The sequence below is a fragment of the Bos javanicus genome, chromosome 10 (assembly GCF_032452875.1).
Source record: "Bos javanicus breed banteng chromosome 10, ARS-OSU_banteng_1.0, whole genome shotgun sequence".
In the NCBI taxonomy this organism is placed as follows: domain Eukaryota; kingdom Metazoa; phylum Chordata; class Mammalia; order Artiodactyla; family Bovidae; genus Bos; species Bos javanicus.
The window spans coordinates 76,640,006-76,658,112 of record NC_083877.1 but is presented as its reverse complement, the minus strand read 5'-3'; the positions used below and the strand labels follow the sequence as shown (position 1 = coordinate 76,658,112).

The 18,107-nt window shown below is 43.8% G+C and overlaps 1 protein-coding gene across 1 annotated transcript in view; it reads right to left on the bottom strand.

Annotated features, from left to right (window-relative positions):
- Positions 1-11,285, bottom strand: part of FNTB (farnesyltransferase, CAAX box, beta) — an 81,184-nt gene extending 69,899 nt beyond the window's left edge. The window contains exon 1 of the mRNA XM_061429143.1: positions 10,393-11,285. Coding sequence (XP_061285127.1) covers positions 10,393-10,536 — 144 coding nt within the window. The 5' untranslated portion in view covers positions 10,537-11,285. The remainder of the gene's footprint in view (positions 1-10,392) is intronic.
- Positions 11,286-18,107: the final 6,822 nt, after the last annotated feature.

The following is an 18,107-nucleotide window of genomic DNA, read 5'->3' as shown; positions in this document are numbered from 1 at the left end:
TCAGCGGCTCTCCACTCACCAGGCATACCCCTGCCTCCGGTACCCTGTACTTGCTGCCTTCTCTGCCCAGAATGCTTTTCCCCCAAATACAGGCATCGCTTGTCCCCTCACCTACTTCAGGTCTCAGCCGAAACATCACATCAGCAGCAGCTTCCTTTATCACCACCATATATAAAACCTCCCTGCTCCTACCCTATCCATCCGACACATTCCATCTCCCTTATGCTGCTTTCTTTTTCTCCACAGCATTTCTCTCTAACATTAGATAGAGATGGATGGACGGACACTTTTTTTTCTCTCCTTTTTAATTTACTGCCTTCCCAGCCTAGAACAAAAGTTTCATAAAGGCATCAACTCAGCTTCTTTTGTTCACTCCCTTATGTCCAGCATCTAGAATAGTGCCTGGCACAAAGAAGGCACTCAAGTATTTGCTGGTAAATTAAAAAATGACTGAATGCAATGAAAAACCCAGAGCTAAGGACTCTTTCCACTGTTTAGAAGTTTAACTTCTATTATCAAAGTATTGTTAAGCAAATAGTCTCCTGATAATCAGATGGGAAGCAGGTGACAAGGACTTGTTTTTACTGGCAATGGCACAAAATTGAGCTCTGTCAGTAAATCCTTAAATATAAATGGAATCTTCAAGCAGAACCAAAGGAATAACAGTAGTATCTTCTGTAAACAACTCCTAGCAAGGTTGTTTTTTCTATGACTATATAATCATTAACCTACCAACCTGGTCCTTCTCTAAGACTCGGTCTTCTCATCCATTAAATGCATAAGAATTGAATGATATATTGGGTATGGAAAATATATGCCCAATAAATGGATACTAAAATGATTATTAAAACTACTGAGGCAGCTATGAGAATGAGATACTATGTTATCTTCCCATGATCTGGAACTGTTTATCCTAGACTTAAAATGTGAGCTGGAACAACAACATGGAAAAGAAATGTAAGATGCTTTACTCTCCACCACACAGTTGGGCCTAGATTTGAAAGACATCCTAATAGTACCCATGTTCCATATCAGAACCTAGTTTCCACACCTGGTCCAGACACTGGCCAACACTTCTGTAGACCAGAACTGTGTTGCATCCATTTCTGCATCCTTCATTACACCTAAGCACTTAGAATGTAAGTGCTGGGTTTTCCCTGATAGAAACTAAGCAGGGCCTCAACTGAAAAAAAAAAAAAAAAACGTAGTGCAGGCAAAACGGAAAGAACAGATCAGTAAAGTCCCTGATAATGTTCCTTTTTTTGACTTACCCTTCTAACCCTGGACGTCTCTGTTCTCCTCTGTAAATTAGACCAAATTCTGATGCCCTTTTTTCCACTAACATCTATCCATAGCCTTATCTGCTGGGTCAATTCAATTAACTGTACAAAAGGTGATCCTATAGTCTTAGGTCAGATAATAAAAAAAGGGTTGACCTGGATCAATTCAACAATCCATTACTTAGGAATACTGCCAAGATCCTGGAGCTTTTTTGTTGATGGGAGATTTCTCTGCAATCCTTTGCAAAAGACTTCTGTAGAAGGACACACTGGTGGGCTAAATAACCTGGGATGCTAGATTCAAAAGGTAAGTTCCCTTTCTACCCTAAAACCCACGAAGCTTAGATCTCCAGTTAAAATATTCCCTCTCCTACTGAATGTATAAGTGTGTATTCAAACCCTTGTTTTGTTATTATAGTCAATACTTATAGTCAATACAATATAATACTTATCATTACTAATTTTACCAAAATTGAGGCTTCCAACCTCAGGTATGAAAATCAAAGGTTAAGCCTGGAGACTAATGTTACTAAGAGATCTTATTTTTAGTAAGCAGTCTAATGCTTATTTGTTGGTGCTAAAAAGAATCGTTCTGATCATTTCTAGTGACAGATGGGTAAGCATTTCCACAATAACTAACTTGGGAACAATTCCAATTGGAGGATGAGAAGAAAAACAAAACCATAGTTCACTACTCATTCCCCAGATACATTTCAAAGTGACAGGTTCTATCTACTTTGAGGCTGCAGTGAATGGCAAGAAGTCCAAAATGCATAGTCTTATTACAGTCTTACTTCCCAAACTGTATTATTTTCCAGTCTGTCTACCCTAGCCGGGTTCTGCAGTGCTCAAGATCAGTGACTATTTTATTTCTTTGTATTTCCAGCATTCAACATTTTGTCCAACACACTGCTGGTGCTCATATGATAGAAAAACTACTAAAATGCCCACCCATGATGCAGGCCTCAAATCTGGCACTGCAGCTCAGAAATTAAACAGAACCTGGAACTGTTTAGGTAACTGTTGACCGAAACCACCCGCCTTGGCCAAGCCCACTTGCCCAAGCTGTCTCACAAAAGGAGGTCCCATGGTGCTTCGACCAAAAACTAACTGGGAGAATTCAGGAGGGGCCAAAAGAGGAAGGAGATGACCAATCTCCCAGAGTCCTTCTCCCTGGAATCCATCTTGGCTGAGAGATGCACGTGCCACCAGGAAGGACCCTGAATCAGACTATGCGGCAAGCGAGATGATTAGCCAGACAACCTGGAAACGAATCCCATGACCATAAAACCTGAGACCGGTCGCCACATGGCAGTGAGGCTCTTCTAGGCTCCCTGACCCTGCTACTCTCCACCCAGAGGCCTCTTCCCAGTAACGCTTCTTGCTTTGTTAGCAGATGTGCCTCCTCCAACTATTCATTTCTTGGTGGTAGACAAGAGTCCACTCTCAGGCCCTGGAAGGGGTCCCCCTTCCTGTAACAACAGGCAATTCTGGTGGGACCCCTTTGCTACGACTGACCGCCTAACCACTTGGGGAACTCAGGGACCAGCTCACTCACCCACAGACCAGACCCAACAGCTGCTACCAGAGCCCTTTTGTCCCCGGCCTCCCCCTGATAGAGATGACTGGCCAGAGTGCCCCGACCAGATAACAAACAAGAGACTTTGTTGACCTTTTTTCCCTTCCCTCTCTCTTTTCAATCCCTCCTATCCTACCCTCCTTTCTTCTGTCCTGGTACTGGACACAGAAGTCTGATTGAAGGGCCTCAGCCTGAGCTGAGGGACGGAGCCTGATCACCTCTGGTGGGCAGAGAACTCCAATGATCTTACCTGGTTTCTGATAGGGCCAAGTTCCCATCCTTCCTTCCTATAAGCCCAGGAAAAATCCCTCTAATGCCTGGGCATCTGTAGGTGTCAGGAGACGTCCATAAGGCCACCCCTTTTTGTCCCGCCTTCTTCCCCTCTTCTTTCAATCTGTCCTCCTTTCCTCCCTTTGAAATCTTTGGCAACCTGAGATATTCCCATTTCCTGTTTGTCAGTACTGAGGTTTTGTGTCTCTGTAGGAGGTTTTCTGAGCGATTGCAATCTTGTGATGAAGGAAGTGTCTGATTACAAAACGGTGCCTATATGTGTGTTCTACTCTGTGTCCTGGGTTGTGATTTATGATGGCCATTCTGCTTTGTGACATGGGAAAGTCTGGTTCTGTCCACTGCAGAGCCCTCTTAGATGAATGCTGTCTGACTAGAAGGATTTTACCTATGAGCCTATGAAGAAGATGATATTTTATTAAGAGATTAAGATGATACTTTATTATAGTCCTGTGTAGCCACAATATGGGAGAAGGAAATGGCACCCACTCCAGTACTGTTGCCCGGAAAATCCCATGGATGGAGGAGCCTGGTAGGCTGCAGTCCATGGGGTCGCACAGAGTCGGACACGGCTGAAGCGACTTAGCAGCAGCAGCCACAATATTCTTCAGGCTCCAGAAAAACTGGTTTGGTGAAACTCTTAAAATTCCAGAACTGGTTATTTTTGTATATATGGTTAGAAAAAGAAAGCTTGATGAAACATCTTTTCAGAATTCTGACTTTGTGGGAACAAATTCTTCTAGGAGAACTTGCTTTTCTCACCCTGTACCTTGAGACCATGGCTCTCAGGATTATTTATCTTATCTAGATGATCACTAATTCTTGAGACTTAGGGGGAAAAAAAAAAGAGGAAAGAAGCTACTGAATTTTATGTTGTAATAGCTGATTCATGATTAAGTTTAAAAAATGAATCTATGAGTTCTCTGGCTGTATCTGTCTAAATGTCAGTGTACATTATACGTATGTCCTTACCTTTGGATGGTGTTATCAAATACCATCCAAATTATCAAATGGTATTATCAAAATTAATTTGTCAATGAGCTCTACTTAATTGGCTTAAACAAAATTAAATGCTTATGTAAGTTCTCAAAAATACAGAAAATTACTGGTCAGAATTAATTTCAGATTTACAAGTACTGGGAAATATTCAGTATGAAATTAGTATCTGGTATTAAACCTTGTTTGTTGATTTAATTAACACAGACAAGTCTTTAGAGTTATTAAAGTATAATACCCTTATTGTACCTAGGTTTGATAGAAGTCAAATAAATAATAAATACATAAATTTTTTAAATAGATATTTTAAAAAAGCAAATGTTTTTAGAAACTATCACAGGCATTTATGTTCACCAATCTACAGAATATTAATTTAGAAGACATCATAATTGGTTACTTTCTCAGTTTTCACTAGAAATTAACGTTTTTAAGAGTTGAGAACTCTATAATTTAAATATGTAATTAGAGAAGAATTTCAGTATATAGTAGGAAAATAGGATGTGTGTTTTCAATGAACAAGGTATGAGGAATGGAATTGCATTTTATTAGGGGAAAAGACACAGAAGGCACTGGCACCCCACTCCAGTACTCTGGCCTGGAAAATCCCATGGATGGAGAAGCCTGGTAGGCTGCAGTCCATGAGGTCACCAAAGAGTTGGACACGACTGAGAGACTTCACTTTCACTTTTCACTTTCATGCATTGGAGAAGGAAATGGCAACCCAGTCCAGTGTTCTTGCCTGGAGAATCCCAGGGATGGGGGAGCCTGCTGGGCTGCCGCCTACGGGGTCGCACAGAGTCGGACACGACTGAAGCGACTTAGCAGCAGCAGGGGAAAAGAAAGTGAGTCTGTCTTAGAGCTGGTTGTTTCTGTACGGAGAAGAGCATGGGGAACAGATTAACATGGGGGATACAGACCATGGGGATACAGACCATCCTGAGGATGGTCAGGATTGGCTACGTTTAGACTGAAGTTAATTGAATTTTGTTGTTAAAGGCAAGCTGGTGCAAGACTAGATTTGCTTTTCACTCTCCATTAAGAAAACAAAATTTCCTTTGAATGTTGTTTTGATAACAGGTTGTGTGAGTTTCTGTGCCTTGCTGTTGAGATCTCTTGCAACTTTGGTTAGGGAATAAGTATTATCTGCCAGTGACCTATGCTCTTACTTGACCAAGTGTTTTGAAATTTTTGACAAACTTCCCACATACCAAATTTTGATTAAAGTTCTTTTGACCTCCAGCTAACTTTGGGACATTTTAGAGGGTCTCTGAGGCATCTTGGAGAGAAGTATTTAACTAGTAGTATTTGACATATTAGATTACACGGACAGCATCATCACATGAGTGATAAACCTACTTAGAATATACTGTATGTATAAATATTATTAATATAGACATTCTAAAAATTGTATAATTTTTTTAAATTTGGGTATGTCCTGATATCGGGCTTCCCAGGTGTTGCTAGTGGTAAAGAACTCGCCTGCCAATGTAAGAGACGTGCGTTCAATCCCTGGGTATGGAAGATCCCCTGGAGGAGGGCATGGCAACCTATTCCAGTATTCTTGCCTGGAAAACCCCACGGGCAGAAGAGTCTGGCGGGCTACAGTCCATGGAGTCAAAGAGTCAGACATGACTGAAGTGACTTAGCACAACGTCCTGATATCATGTTATAATTTAAGCTGTTATTTTAAAATGTGTATCACAGCAATAACTAAGTTTCTCTCATCAATTACATTGTGATCAAATGTTTAACCATGACTTTTTAAGTCTTTCTCTCATTTATAGATAATTATTGTACTCTGATAAATCTCAGATTATACAGGGGAACTGGGTAAGAGAAAAAAAATCCTAATTAAAAAAATCTGATGGCTTCATTAAAAGTTAACAAAAAGGATTAGTTACATAGATTTGAGTAAACTAATTAATGTGGTTATAATTTTTATGGTTTCTGTCTGAAACATTATTAGTTTTTAATCTGTGTTTTCCAGATGTAAAGAAACACTCTCAGACTTCTCTGGTGCTATACGAATCCGCCTGCCAATGCAGGGGACACAGGCTCAGTCCCTTGTCCGAGAGGATTCTACATGCCATGGAGCAACTAAAGCCCATGTGCCGAAACTACTGAGCCTGTGCTCTAGAGACCACAAGCCACAGCAAATAAGACCTAGCACAACCAAAAATAAATTAATTAAAAAATAAGAAACCCCTTCAAACTAATTATGACTTCAGCAAATTCGTAAATTATACCTTTATAAGCAGAATTAAAATATTTCTCTTTTCTCTCTACCTGAGCTCTCTGGAGATTGGAAACTCTTAGGTTCCTAGCAACTTCATCAGATAAATTAGGAAGGCCACCTCCTAACAGGTACAGGAATCTCAAGGTATTCTGTGGACCTCAAAAAGGGAGGAATTCACTTAAATCTACAAGGCAAAATCTGTGATAAAAGCCCTCGGTGTGGCCTTCCTGGCCTCGGGAGGACTTTTATCAATGAATCAGATTTAATTTGAGGACAAATTAATTTTGATTTGGCTATATTTGATAAAAAAATGAGTGTGATTTTAGAGAAAAAGACGTTCCAATAGACACTAAAGTCTGTTTATTGAGGCCTATAGTCACTAAGATCCATTCATCACATAAGTCCTTGCTGTTACAATGTTACATTGCTACAAAGTTTAATTGAATTATTAAAAAGGCACACTTTGTTTCTGAAGCTTAACTCAGTAATCTATCTTGGGATGATGGTAAGATGTTCCATGATCTGCAACCAGAAGGTTAGCATATGGTCATTTAAACGTAAAGGCTCCCTTATTTTGGTAACAATTAAAGGTTTCTGAGGTGGTGCAGTGATAATAAAATCTGCCTGCCAATGAAGGAAACATGGGAGACGTAGGTTCGATCCCTGGGTCAGGAAGATCCCCTGGAATAGGAAATGGTAACCCACTCCAGTATTCTTGCTTGGAAAATTCCATGGACAGAAGAGCCTGGCAGGCTACACAGTCCATAGGGTCGCAAAGAGCTGGACATGACTGAGCGTGCACACAACGCATCACCAAACCACTAGGGACAACCAGACTAGTACTACTAGGAAATCCGGCTGGGTGCTTTAGGGACAATGCCAATATATAATTTCCCTTGAAGATAAAGACTGATACAAAGCAGATTAAATCAGATGACCTGGGATATACCGGGCTGCACCTAATAGAAGCTCTTGACTTAAATTTTAATTTGTGACCTTACTAATACTGCCAGCTGCACTATTTTTTTTTTTATATTGCCTGTTTTACAAAACTGTTGTTTCTTGCATTTACAAATGTGTGACTGAGCCCCTGATAAAATGATGATACGTAGTTCCATGTGAGATCAATGATTATAAAAGCATAACTCTAGATATAGGAAGAAGCAACAAGAAGGAATATTGTCCTGGACCATAAGAGACTAAGGTGGCCTAGAGACTTCTGGCCACTGTTAATAAGGCCTAGGCCAGTAATAGCACACTAAGTGGCCCATCAGTGAAACCTTCACCAGACCTGGAAACGAGCATTCCAAGCACTGTGGGACAAAATGGTCATGAAATGCCCCCCAAACTATGATCGAATTTATGACCCTGAAGGGGCCCTGCCAACTGAAAGTTGGCACTTGCCATCTGCCTCTGCAACAATGCGGTCACTGGGCACTGCGGCCACGGACCTTCAACACATCCCGAAAGGAGTTCAGTGTGGAGATCAAGGATGAGATGCTCTGTGCGTTGGAAAAACTGACAGAACAGGCCTTCAGATAGTTATAGTTTCAAGAGATTTTATGAGCCCGAATTCTTATATCATCTCATACCTAGATAACACTAAAATTATCAGTGACACCTGCTTTGGCCAATTAAGGAGAAAAATGAAACTGAAAGTCAAAATGGAGTCGCTGTGGTTGAGACATTTAAGGTTATTAATACTAGGAGGCATTATGGACGTGATTTCAGACAAGGCCATGTACTGCTGAGAACTTGAGTTTTCTGAGCTGTGTCAGACATGGGATGTCACTGGCATTTCTCAAAACAATGTCCGCTGGTGACTGGTAGGTGCAACCTTATGGTTTCAAGGTATCCTCTTGTAACTAAAAAAATGAAAGTGCTTTAGATCAGATACTAACAAAAAGAAGAAATATATGTGTAGTGGCCGATAGCTCCTGTTACGTTAATGCTACATCAGAAGTTAAAACTTACTTAGGTACAATTAGACAACTGGTTTCAAGTCTCCCAAAGGTGCGAGGTTCAGAAAGGGTTTCAAGCTTATTCTTCTTAATACCTCAGGGAATGAGATTTATTTTGTCTAGTCCAGGTTTCATTCCTCTAATTACTTCTAATTAAGTCTGTTACACCAAAATGGTGGAACAAAGGATTGAGATCTTAATAATAAGAGACTCAGATCCAGTACCTGGAACTCAGAAACATTTCCAATTCAGTGTCTGGTCCGTAAATTGAGACAAGACTATGCCCCATTTCAACAGGAATTTGCCACTGCTATTGTTGTCCCATTCCCTGAAAGACTAAGAAGTATCAAAGAAGGGACTGAAACTGAGCAGGAATCTGTGAGGCTCCCCAGTACAAATCCTTTCTGTGTTTCCTGTTTGTAGGTTATATAGGTTTCATTCAGCCTCCAAGACCTTCACTGAGTTCCAAAGGGCAGATTCAAACAGTTGCTAATCAGGGAAGGGAGAGGATGCAGAAATAGGGGAGGAACAGCCAAGTGGTGGGACAGCCTTGGGGCAGAGTCCTGGTTCCTACTATAGGAGCATGCATAACTGTATCTTTGAGTTCTTTTGACAAACTGCCCCCCCTCCCCAACACACCAAAGTGGAGGATGGTAACTTCAGGCTGAGCCCAAGATTCCTGGCACACCATACCTCACCACCCACCAATCAGAAGAAAGTCACACACTCTGCAGCCCTCACCCCAAATGTTGCCTTTCTTTCCCCCCTCTCCCCACTGCCCTGCAATGAACATCCTGTTAGGCCTCCTGTTTAGCCCCTGTTTCATCTGCTTACAAGGTTTATCTCTGACAGAGTCCAACAGTTTCAGGCCAAATTGTTACTATAAGGGTGGAAGTCAGTTTTAGACACAGAATACCTAGATTTAGATCAGGCAGAGAGAGATTTCTACTCTAGAAGGAAATGGCAACCCACTCCAGTGTTCCTGCCTGGAGAATCCCAGGGACGGGGGAGCCTGGTGGGCTGCCGTCTACAGGGTCGCACAAAGTCGGACACGATTGAAGCGACTTAGCAGCAGCAGCAGCAAAGAAGGTGCCCACTCCCAATAGGAAATAGCTACAGAAGAAAGAAACCTCTGCCCCAATTCCCAAGAAGTATGTTGAGTATGAAGTGTCTCCGGGGGAGTTAGGTAAGTGTTGACCAAAATAACCCAACTTGGCCAACAAGAGGTCCCCATAAGGAACGTGGTGCTTCAGACAAAAACTAACCAGGAGAATTCAGGAGAGGCTCACCGATAGATAAGACCAACCTCCCAGGGTCTCCCTGGAATCCATCTTGGCTGAGAGATGCATGCCAAAAAAGGACCCTGAGTTAGGCTATGAAGCAAGCAACATGATTGGCCAGAGACAACCTAGATACTAATCCCAATACCATAAAACCTGAAACTGTGAGCCACACGTGGCAGACCAGTTCCCCTGAGTTCCTTTACTCTGCTGCTCTCCATCCAGGCACCCCTTTCTCAGTAAAGTCTCTTGCTCTGTCAGCACATGTGTCTCCTTAGACAATTCATTTCCGAGTGTTAGGCAAAAGCCCACTATCAGGCCCTACAAAGGATCCCCCTTCCTACAACAGAACGGCATGACCACATTCTTGCCAATTCTCTTCCCCTTCTTTGTCCCACAACTACCATCAGGCTGTAGAAAGTGAACTCTCCATCAGAGAACCTCCCAATGTCAGGCAGAAAGGAGTGGGCTGTAAATCCGCTTGGGCTGCTTCAGTCCTCCAGGTACAGAACAAGATTCTCTCTGCTCCCCAAGGCTTAGGTACTGTTCTCTCGCTCCAGCTTTGACATCGACCCCTCCCCAACCTGGGCCAAAAAACCTCCACTCCCCCAACCCAAGCCTGGGCGCCCGGAGCTCCCCAAAGGGGAAGCGCCGCGGTGCACCGTGGGAGCTGTAGTTCCCAGGTGAGTTCCGCGCCCCAGCAGCCCTGAGGACCGGACTCCCGCTCCCAGAAGCCCGCGCGCGGGCGCCTCGCCCAGTCAAGCCACCTCACCTGTTCTATGGACGTGACTGTTTCCACCGAGTCGTCCTGCAACCGCTCCCGCGCGTGCTCTGGCCTCAGACTGTACAGCGGTTCTGACCAGATAGGGGAGGAAGATGGAGGGCAACAGTAGGTGAAGGAACTCGGAGAAGCCATGATCCGGAAAGCAGCAGGCGGTGTATAGGGCTCAGCTTCGAAACCACAACGCGCATTGAAACTCGAGCGGGCTAGGGCGCTACGGTGAGCGGGTAGAGTCAAAAGATTCTGAACGCGAATTGCTCCTGCCACCTACACATCTTCAGGGAGTGGGATGCTGCCGCCCCCCTCTGGGCAAAGGGTTTGCTGCAAGAGGCTCAGTTTCCAAGCGGCAGGGAAGAATGTGTACGTCCGAATTTCATTTCACACACACCCCTCTTTTCAACATTCTGCTCATTCTCACTTAATTGTTATGTCAGTAGTTTGCAGTTGCGGGTGCCCAAGAGCCCAATGAGTGTAACTCTTAAAGCATTTCTGACAGCTCTCCTGACTGTCTTAATCATGCTATTACGAATAGAATTATTGTTCACCTTTGGGTACATGACAGCCGCCCGGGAGAAGCCAGCAAGTAGCTTCTCCACAAAGGCATCGCCATCTCCGCACGCAGTGATGGAGGAACGGGGCACTATAATTTTCTCTATCTCATTGGGGTTACAGTGCGGTAGCAGAAACTAAAACGCAGTAGAAGGAACAAGTATAAGTCAAACAACCAAGAAATATTCACTCATTTATTTAGAATTTTCAAATGAAGTACCTACTATATGTCAGGGCACCCGTGCTAGGTCGCAGGAATACAAAAGTGAGCAAAACAAATCAGGTCCTTGCCCATGGGAATCCTACAGTCTGGTAGAATTGACAGAATTAAGTGAATGAACACAATAAATACATGAAGACTTGTGATAAATTGTATGAAGGAAAATAACAGGATCTGTGAAAGTAAAGGAGGAGGGGACTGATTAGACTGGCTGGTCGCCCCAAGCCTCTCCGAGTAAGTGACATGTAGAATGAGACTTGAAGGATGACAAGGAGCCATCTCACGTGAACAACATCCAAGAAAAGCCTCACAAGAGAAAGGAACAGCACGTTTGAGAGAACATGCAATAAATATGCTCATGTGTGTTTGTATTCAATCTGATATTTAATCTGAAGGTGTTCCAAATAAAAGAAATTCCTCTTAAGTGGGGTCAATCATCATATACATCTCCATTAAATGTTCAAGTTGTGATTTTAGGAAAACCCTGCTACCTTTGGGCAAGCGATAGAAGAGACCCTCTTTCAGGGACCCACAACAAAAAGACTACTCCAAAATTATAATACCAAGAGGTTAAATTATTTAGAGTCGGGGTGGGGGCTTGGAGGTTTGAGATGACAAGATGATAACAGACTTTCCAGATAGACTTGGACACAAGATCCATTTCCGGCTCAGAGGATTTTACTCTGTTCCCACTCAATTCCAAGTCACATGTCTAGGACCCAGGAAACCGTGGTATGATATTTCACAACCAGCCATCCCCCTGTTCTCAGTGTCTAAAGATGAGGCCGGGAGGCCCAGAGGCCCAAGGTAGGTAAACACTATCACCATGTCCATTTTAGAGGTGCTGTTGTTGGGTGAAGTCCTGGAGGTGCCAGAATATTTCTAAATCTGGGAATAAGTAGGACTGTGTGGGTTAGAGTCATGGATATAGCTGTACAACATGAAATGGTCCCTGTTCTTCCCTCTGTATTGGCATCTTATTGCCTTTTATTTCTGTTTTGGAAAAAAAGATCTGTTAAGGTCTGGGTCAAATCTAAGAACTCCACCATCTTTGTCAAGAGTTATTTTACTACCTAAAAATTTAAATTGAGCTACTGGACGAGTTACTGGAACAATTCTGTAACAAATTATAACATCTGTTGCAAGTGCACCTAAAGCAATTGCAAATTGTATTCAAGAAATAGAAATCTATTTCTGAATGCAGTCTCCTGCACAGTGGGATCTGAAAGGTTAATAGGGAGGAAGCAAGAGCCTCCTGAAGGATAGTCTCTTTATGTGCTGCTCAGTGAACTAAGTGCTGAGGAGACAGTGGTGAATAAGCCACACACGTGCTCAGCCCTTATGGGTCTCAAGATTTACCAGAAGAAACAGACATTAAACAATCATTACAGAACTGACTTCTTATTGCAGTTGGGGGAAATGGCATGAGGGAGAAAAAAGCACAGGATAGGGTGAGACTGCATGGCAGGGGATGGAGAAGGCGATGGCACCCCACTCCAGTATTCTTGCCTGGAAAATCCCATGGATGGAGGAGCCTGGTAGGCTGCAGTCCATGGGGTCGCTAAGAGTCGGACACGACTGAGCAACTTCACTTTCACTTTTCACTTTCATGCATTGGAGAAGGAAATGGCAACCCACTCCAGTGTTCTTGCCTGGAGAAATCCCAGGGACAGGGGAGCCTGGTGGGCTGCCATCTGTGGGGTCGCACAGAGTTGGACACGACTGAAGCGACTTTCAGCAGCATGGCAGGGGAGACTGAAGGTAGTCTGGAAGATCATGAGGAAATGATGACGGTGGGAGGACAATCCCAGGTAGAGGAAACCCAGTGGCAACAAAATCAAGTGACACAAAGAATGGAAAATATGAGGAGTTTATACTCTACGTAGCATTGAGAAGACTTTTCAGCCTTGGATCAGCGGTGGCCTACAAGTCATCTTTCCTCTGAGTTTAATAAAAACGATTTGTTCAAGAAGCAGAAGGTACATAAATATCGGCAGTATGGCAGAAAATGATATATTTACAGGAGAAAGTCTTAGCAATGATAATAGCAACTCCAACTTGGACTACAGATGGTTTGGGTTTATTTAACTCAAGTGTATGACATTCTTCTAAATTAAACTGTGAATTGTAATTGTTTCTTTTAAAAATAAGATGTGGATAGTGCTATTTTGTATTCATGTTTCTATCTAGAGCAAGAAAAAAGATTAGTGGTCTAAATGAACCACTAGAGGGCACTTCTGCTCCTAGAGTAGCTTCCAGCTGCTGCTGCTGCTGCAGCTGCTGCTGCTAAGTCGCTTCAGTCATGTCCGACTCTGTGCAACCCCATAAGCGGCAGCCCACCAGGCTCCCTGTCCCTGGGATTCTTCAGGCAAGAACACTGGAGTGGGTTGCCATTTCCTTCTCCAATGCTTGAAAGTGAAAAGTGAAAGTAAAGCCGCTCAGTCATGTCCGACTTGCAGCGACCCCATGGACTGCAGCCTACCAGGCGCCTCCATTCATGGGATTTTCCAGGCAACAGTACTGGAGTGGGGTGCGGTTGCCTGCCGGGGTCCAGCCCCGGCTGATCCAGGGAGTTCGAAGCGGGGACAGCGTCGGCGAGGATCAGGAAACAATAGCTTCAATTAGATATTAATTAGAGATATAAAGAGTAATAGACTGAGGATAGCTCAGTAGGAAAATTCAGTGGAGAAAAGAGGCTGAGTAGCTTGGTTTACGCGGGAGACCAATAAAACTTCAAGACAAGAAGCTTGCACCACTTACGTAGGCCGCAGACGTCCTTCTGTTCTCCCGGAGAGGAGACACTGAGGCCTCCCCGGTCAGATCTTAGAAGCCCAGGCATAGTTAGTAAGCATGGTGGGTTCCACGCTCCAGATGGAGACTCAGCCAGAGTTTGAGAGAGAGAGTGACATGGGGAGACCAGTATTTCGAGAAACTGATCCCAATTCTTTATTTTCCATGGTCTACTTTTATACACTGAGATGTTTTGCAAAAGTCATGCAGGGTCAGCACTCCTGACTTTTATCAAAGTCAGGTGCTTCATACAAATGTATACAGAGGTCTTAGGGGTGTTACATCATCTTCTGGCCAGGGGGCCTGCTGACAATTTATGACCCTCTCCTTGTGACAGCAGTCAGTCAACCAGGACACTTATTTCTCCAGGGGTGATTATTCTCAAAACAGACGCCACCCAAATAAAGTTACATTCCTATAGGGTGAGGGTGTAGTGGGTTTTGGTTAAGGAAAGAATTTACTTAGCCTAAGGTCTAACGTGATTTATATCAAAGGTTAATACTTATTTCTTCTATATATTCATTAATGTGTGTAAGGGCAGGGGATGTGGAGACTTAGCAACAAACATTGGCTCAACAAATGAAAAATCCTTCACCAATACAATTTCTAATCAGCCCACTATACTTATACTAATAATTTTCTAACTTCTCTAAAGAACCTGTTTTTAGAAGGTTTAAAGCATCTCATGCCTCTCACGGTTGGGAGGCTGTGAGCAATCACATGTGGCCGGACAAGCCTGTGAGGCAGCCTAGAGAAACTTCAGAGGAGTTTGTAGGTTAAAACACTCTTGTCATGCCCAGGAGTTTTTATTATTAACTGGAGCTCTAAGTTAACTCCTTCTCCAAAAGAGGTGGTGGGGGACAGCCCCCCGTAAAGTCAGAGGTGTAGGTGAGAGCACAAAGTAGTAAAGTAGGCAGGCTCTGGTTATGGGGGTAGATGCTCGAGGATTTCCAGGGGGACTCCTGAGGCTCGATCCCGCCTTTTCATATGTTGAGCCTCCTTCCTCATGACCTTTGCCACGGACGGAGTGCCTCCCGCCGGCTCCCCACAGTTGCCTTTTCCCAGAGTAGCTTCCAGAGAAAGCTTTAAAACTGCTCTCACTACATTACTCACAGAAGCCCATATGTCAGCATGAATTGTTTCTTTTAATATCTTGCAAATCTATGTTGTAATACATATTTTGGAAAGAACTCATCTATTATCCTGCTAGGTAATTAATTTTCTTCCCCACAATGACTTCTCTACCAGCATCTGCAGTCTCCTGTTCTGCCTTCCCTGTCCCTGGCCCTCCTCGGATGAAAGGGTTACCCAGCTCTTCAGCTCAGTTCAGTCGCTCAGTCGTGTCCGACTCTTTGCCACCCCATGAATTGCAGCACGCCAGGCCTCCCTGTCCATCACCAACTCCCGGAGTTCACTCAAACTCATGTCCATCGAGTCGGTGATGCCATACAGCCATCTCATCTTCTGTCGTCCCCTTCTCCTCCCGCCACCAATCCCTCCCAGCATCAGGGTCTTTCCCAATGAGTCAACTCTTCTCATGAGGTGGCCAAAGTATTGGAGTTTCAGCTTTAGCATCAGTCCTTCCAAAGAACACCCAGGACTGATCTCCTCTAGGATGGACTGGTTGAATCTCCTTGCAGTCCAAGGGACTCTCAAGAGCCTGCTTATTTAACTTATATGCAGAGTACATCATAAGAAATGCTGGGCTGAAGAAGCACAAGCTGGAATCAAGATTGCCGGGAGAAATATCAATAACCTCAGATATGCAGATGACACCACCCTTATGGCAGAAAGTGAAGAGGAACTCAAAAGCCTCTTGATGAAAGTAAAAGTGGAGAGTGAAAAAGTTGGCTTAAAGCTCAACATTCAGAAAATGAAGATCATGGCATCTGGTCCCATCACTTCACGGGAAATAGATGGGGAAACAGTGGAAACACTTTATTTTTGCGGGCTCCAAAATCACTGCAGATGTTGATTGCAGCCATGAAATTAAGACACTTACTCCTTGGAAAGAAAGTTATGACCAATCTAGATAGCATATTCAAAAGCAGAGACATTACTTTGCCAACACAGGTCCGTCTAATCAAGGCTATAGTTTTTCCAGTGGTCATGTATGGATGTGAGATTTGGACTGTGAAGAAAGCTGAGCACTGAAGAATTGATGCTTTTGAACTGTGGTGTTGGAGAAGACTCTTGAGAGTCGCTTGGACTGCAAGGAGATCCAACCAGCTCTTATCTAGGGCCAAACCCTCCCTCTCCCATCTACCCAGCTCTTGCTGCTACTGCTAAGTCGCTTCAGTCGTGTCCGACTCTGTGCGACCCCATAGGCGGCAGCCCACCAGGCTCCCCTGTCCCTGGGATTCTCCAGGCAAGAACACTGGAGTGGGTTACCATTTCCTTCTCCAATGCATGAAAGTGAAAAGTGAAAGTGAAGTCACTCAGTCGTGTCCAACTCTAGCGACCCCATGGACTACAGCCTACCAGGCTCCTCCATTCATGGGATTTTCTAGGCAAAAGTACTGGAGTGGGGTGCCATTGCCTTCTCCGGCTCTTACCCAGCTCTTACCTAGGGCCAAACCCTCCCTCTCCCCTCATGCCCATCCTCCCTTACCTCTCCTAAGACATTTAATTGTTCCTGTACTTGATCATGTCCATTACCCACAAACAGGCTACTTCTCCATTCACTGGAGGGAAAAAGACACTTTTAAGCCTCTTGATTCCACTCCTCCTTCAGCTACCTCCCCATTCCTCCTTCCCTCTCTACCAATGGCTCCAGTTCCTCTCCTCCTACTGTCTCCTGAACCCATTCCAATCTGGCTTCCCCACTGGCTCTTGTCAAGTCCCCGTTAAACTTTTAATTGCTAAATCCAAGGGCCAGTCTCAGCTTTTATCCTGCCTTCCTACCTGACCTCCTAGCAGCATGTGACAGGGTTGATCATTCCCTTCTTGAAATACCTTCTTCTTGCAGTGTCTAGCACCAGCCTTTTCTATTTCCTCATCTCCCTCACGCTGTATTTGGAGTCCCTACACTCACCTGTGAGCTCCGTCAGGTTCAGTGTTGCAAATACTGCCAGTAGATTGAAAACACCCTCATTTATATCTCCAACCTGGATCTCTCTCCTGAACACATGTTTGTATCTAACATCCTATTTGCATTTCCCCTTAGATATCTAACATACATCTTAGCACGGTAAATGTGTTCACAACAGAACTGCTGGTTTCTCTTCCAAACCCGTGCCCTCAGCCTTCTCCCTTCAATTACCATAAGTAACTCCATCCTCCCACTTTCCTACAAATCTCTTAGAGCCATCCTTGATGCCTCTCTTTCTCTCATTCCCCATAACTCTTAGTGAAAATACATCCAGAATTTAACCCCTGCTTACAAAATCCCACAGCTGAGGTCCTGGGCCGAGCCACCACTATCTGCCACTTGGATTCTTACTCTCATCTCTTAACTGTGCTCCCTGTTTCCACTCTTGTCCTCCAACAGCTTAATACAAACTCAAAAGCCAGACTGAACTTCTTCAGTGTAAACATCTGAAGACTTCTGATTCTCTCAGAGTCAACCTCGAGGTGCTTATCCTAGCCTAGAAGGCCCCACAACTTGGCCTTTTCTCGCACTTGCCTGACTGCTCACTCTGTCCACCACACTGGCCTCCTGCTGTTGTGTGTGCACCCCAGGGCCAGCCTCCCACACGACGCTCCACCCCCAGATGCAGACGCAGCCTGCCCTGTCACTCCTGCTCTTTACTCAGATTTTAATGCTCTGTCCCACTCTCCTGGTTTCTTTTTCGCCAGAGCACATATCGCCAGCTGACAAACTATGCATTTGTTCACTGTTTGTCTTCCTCCCACTAAACTGTAAGCTCTCAGGACAGGGATTTTTATATTGTTCATCGCTTACGCTCTAGAACATAATAGGCACTGGGTAAGTTTAATGACTCAAATGATTTCCAGTCATTGTAATAAACATTTGCGTGCTTATTTGTGTAACGTACTGTAAAAAATGATGACAGTGAACATAACATTATACTAGTCTTATCCTTCAAGAGCTCACTAGCTAATAAATACAGAACCTGTGTAAATACACACAAATATAAACAAAATACATAGATATAGACATAAAATAGGACATAACACATGCAGA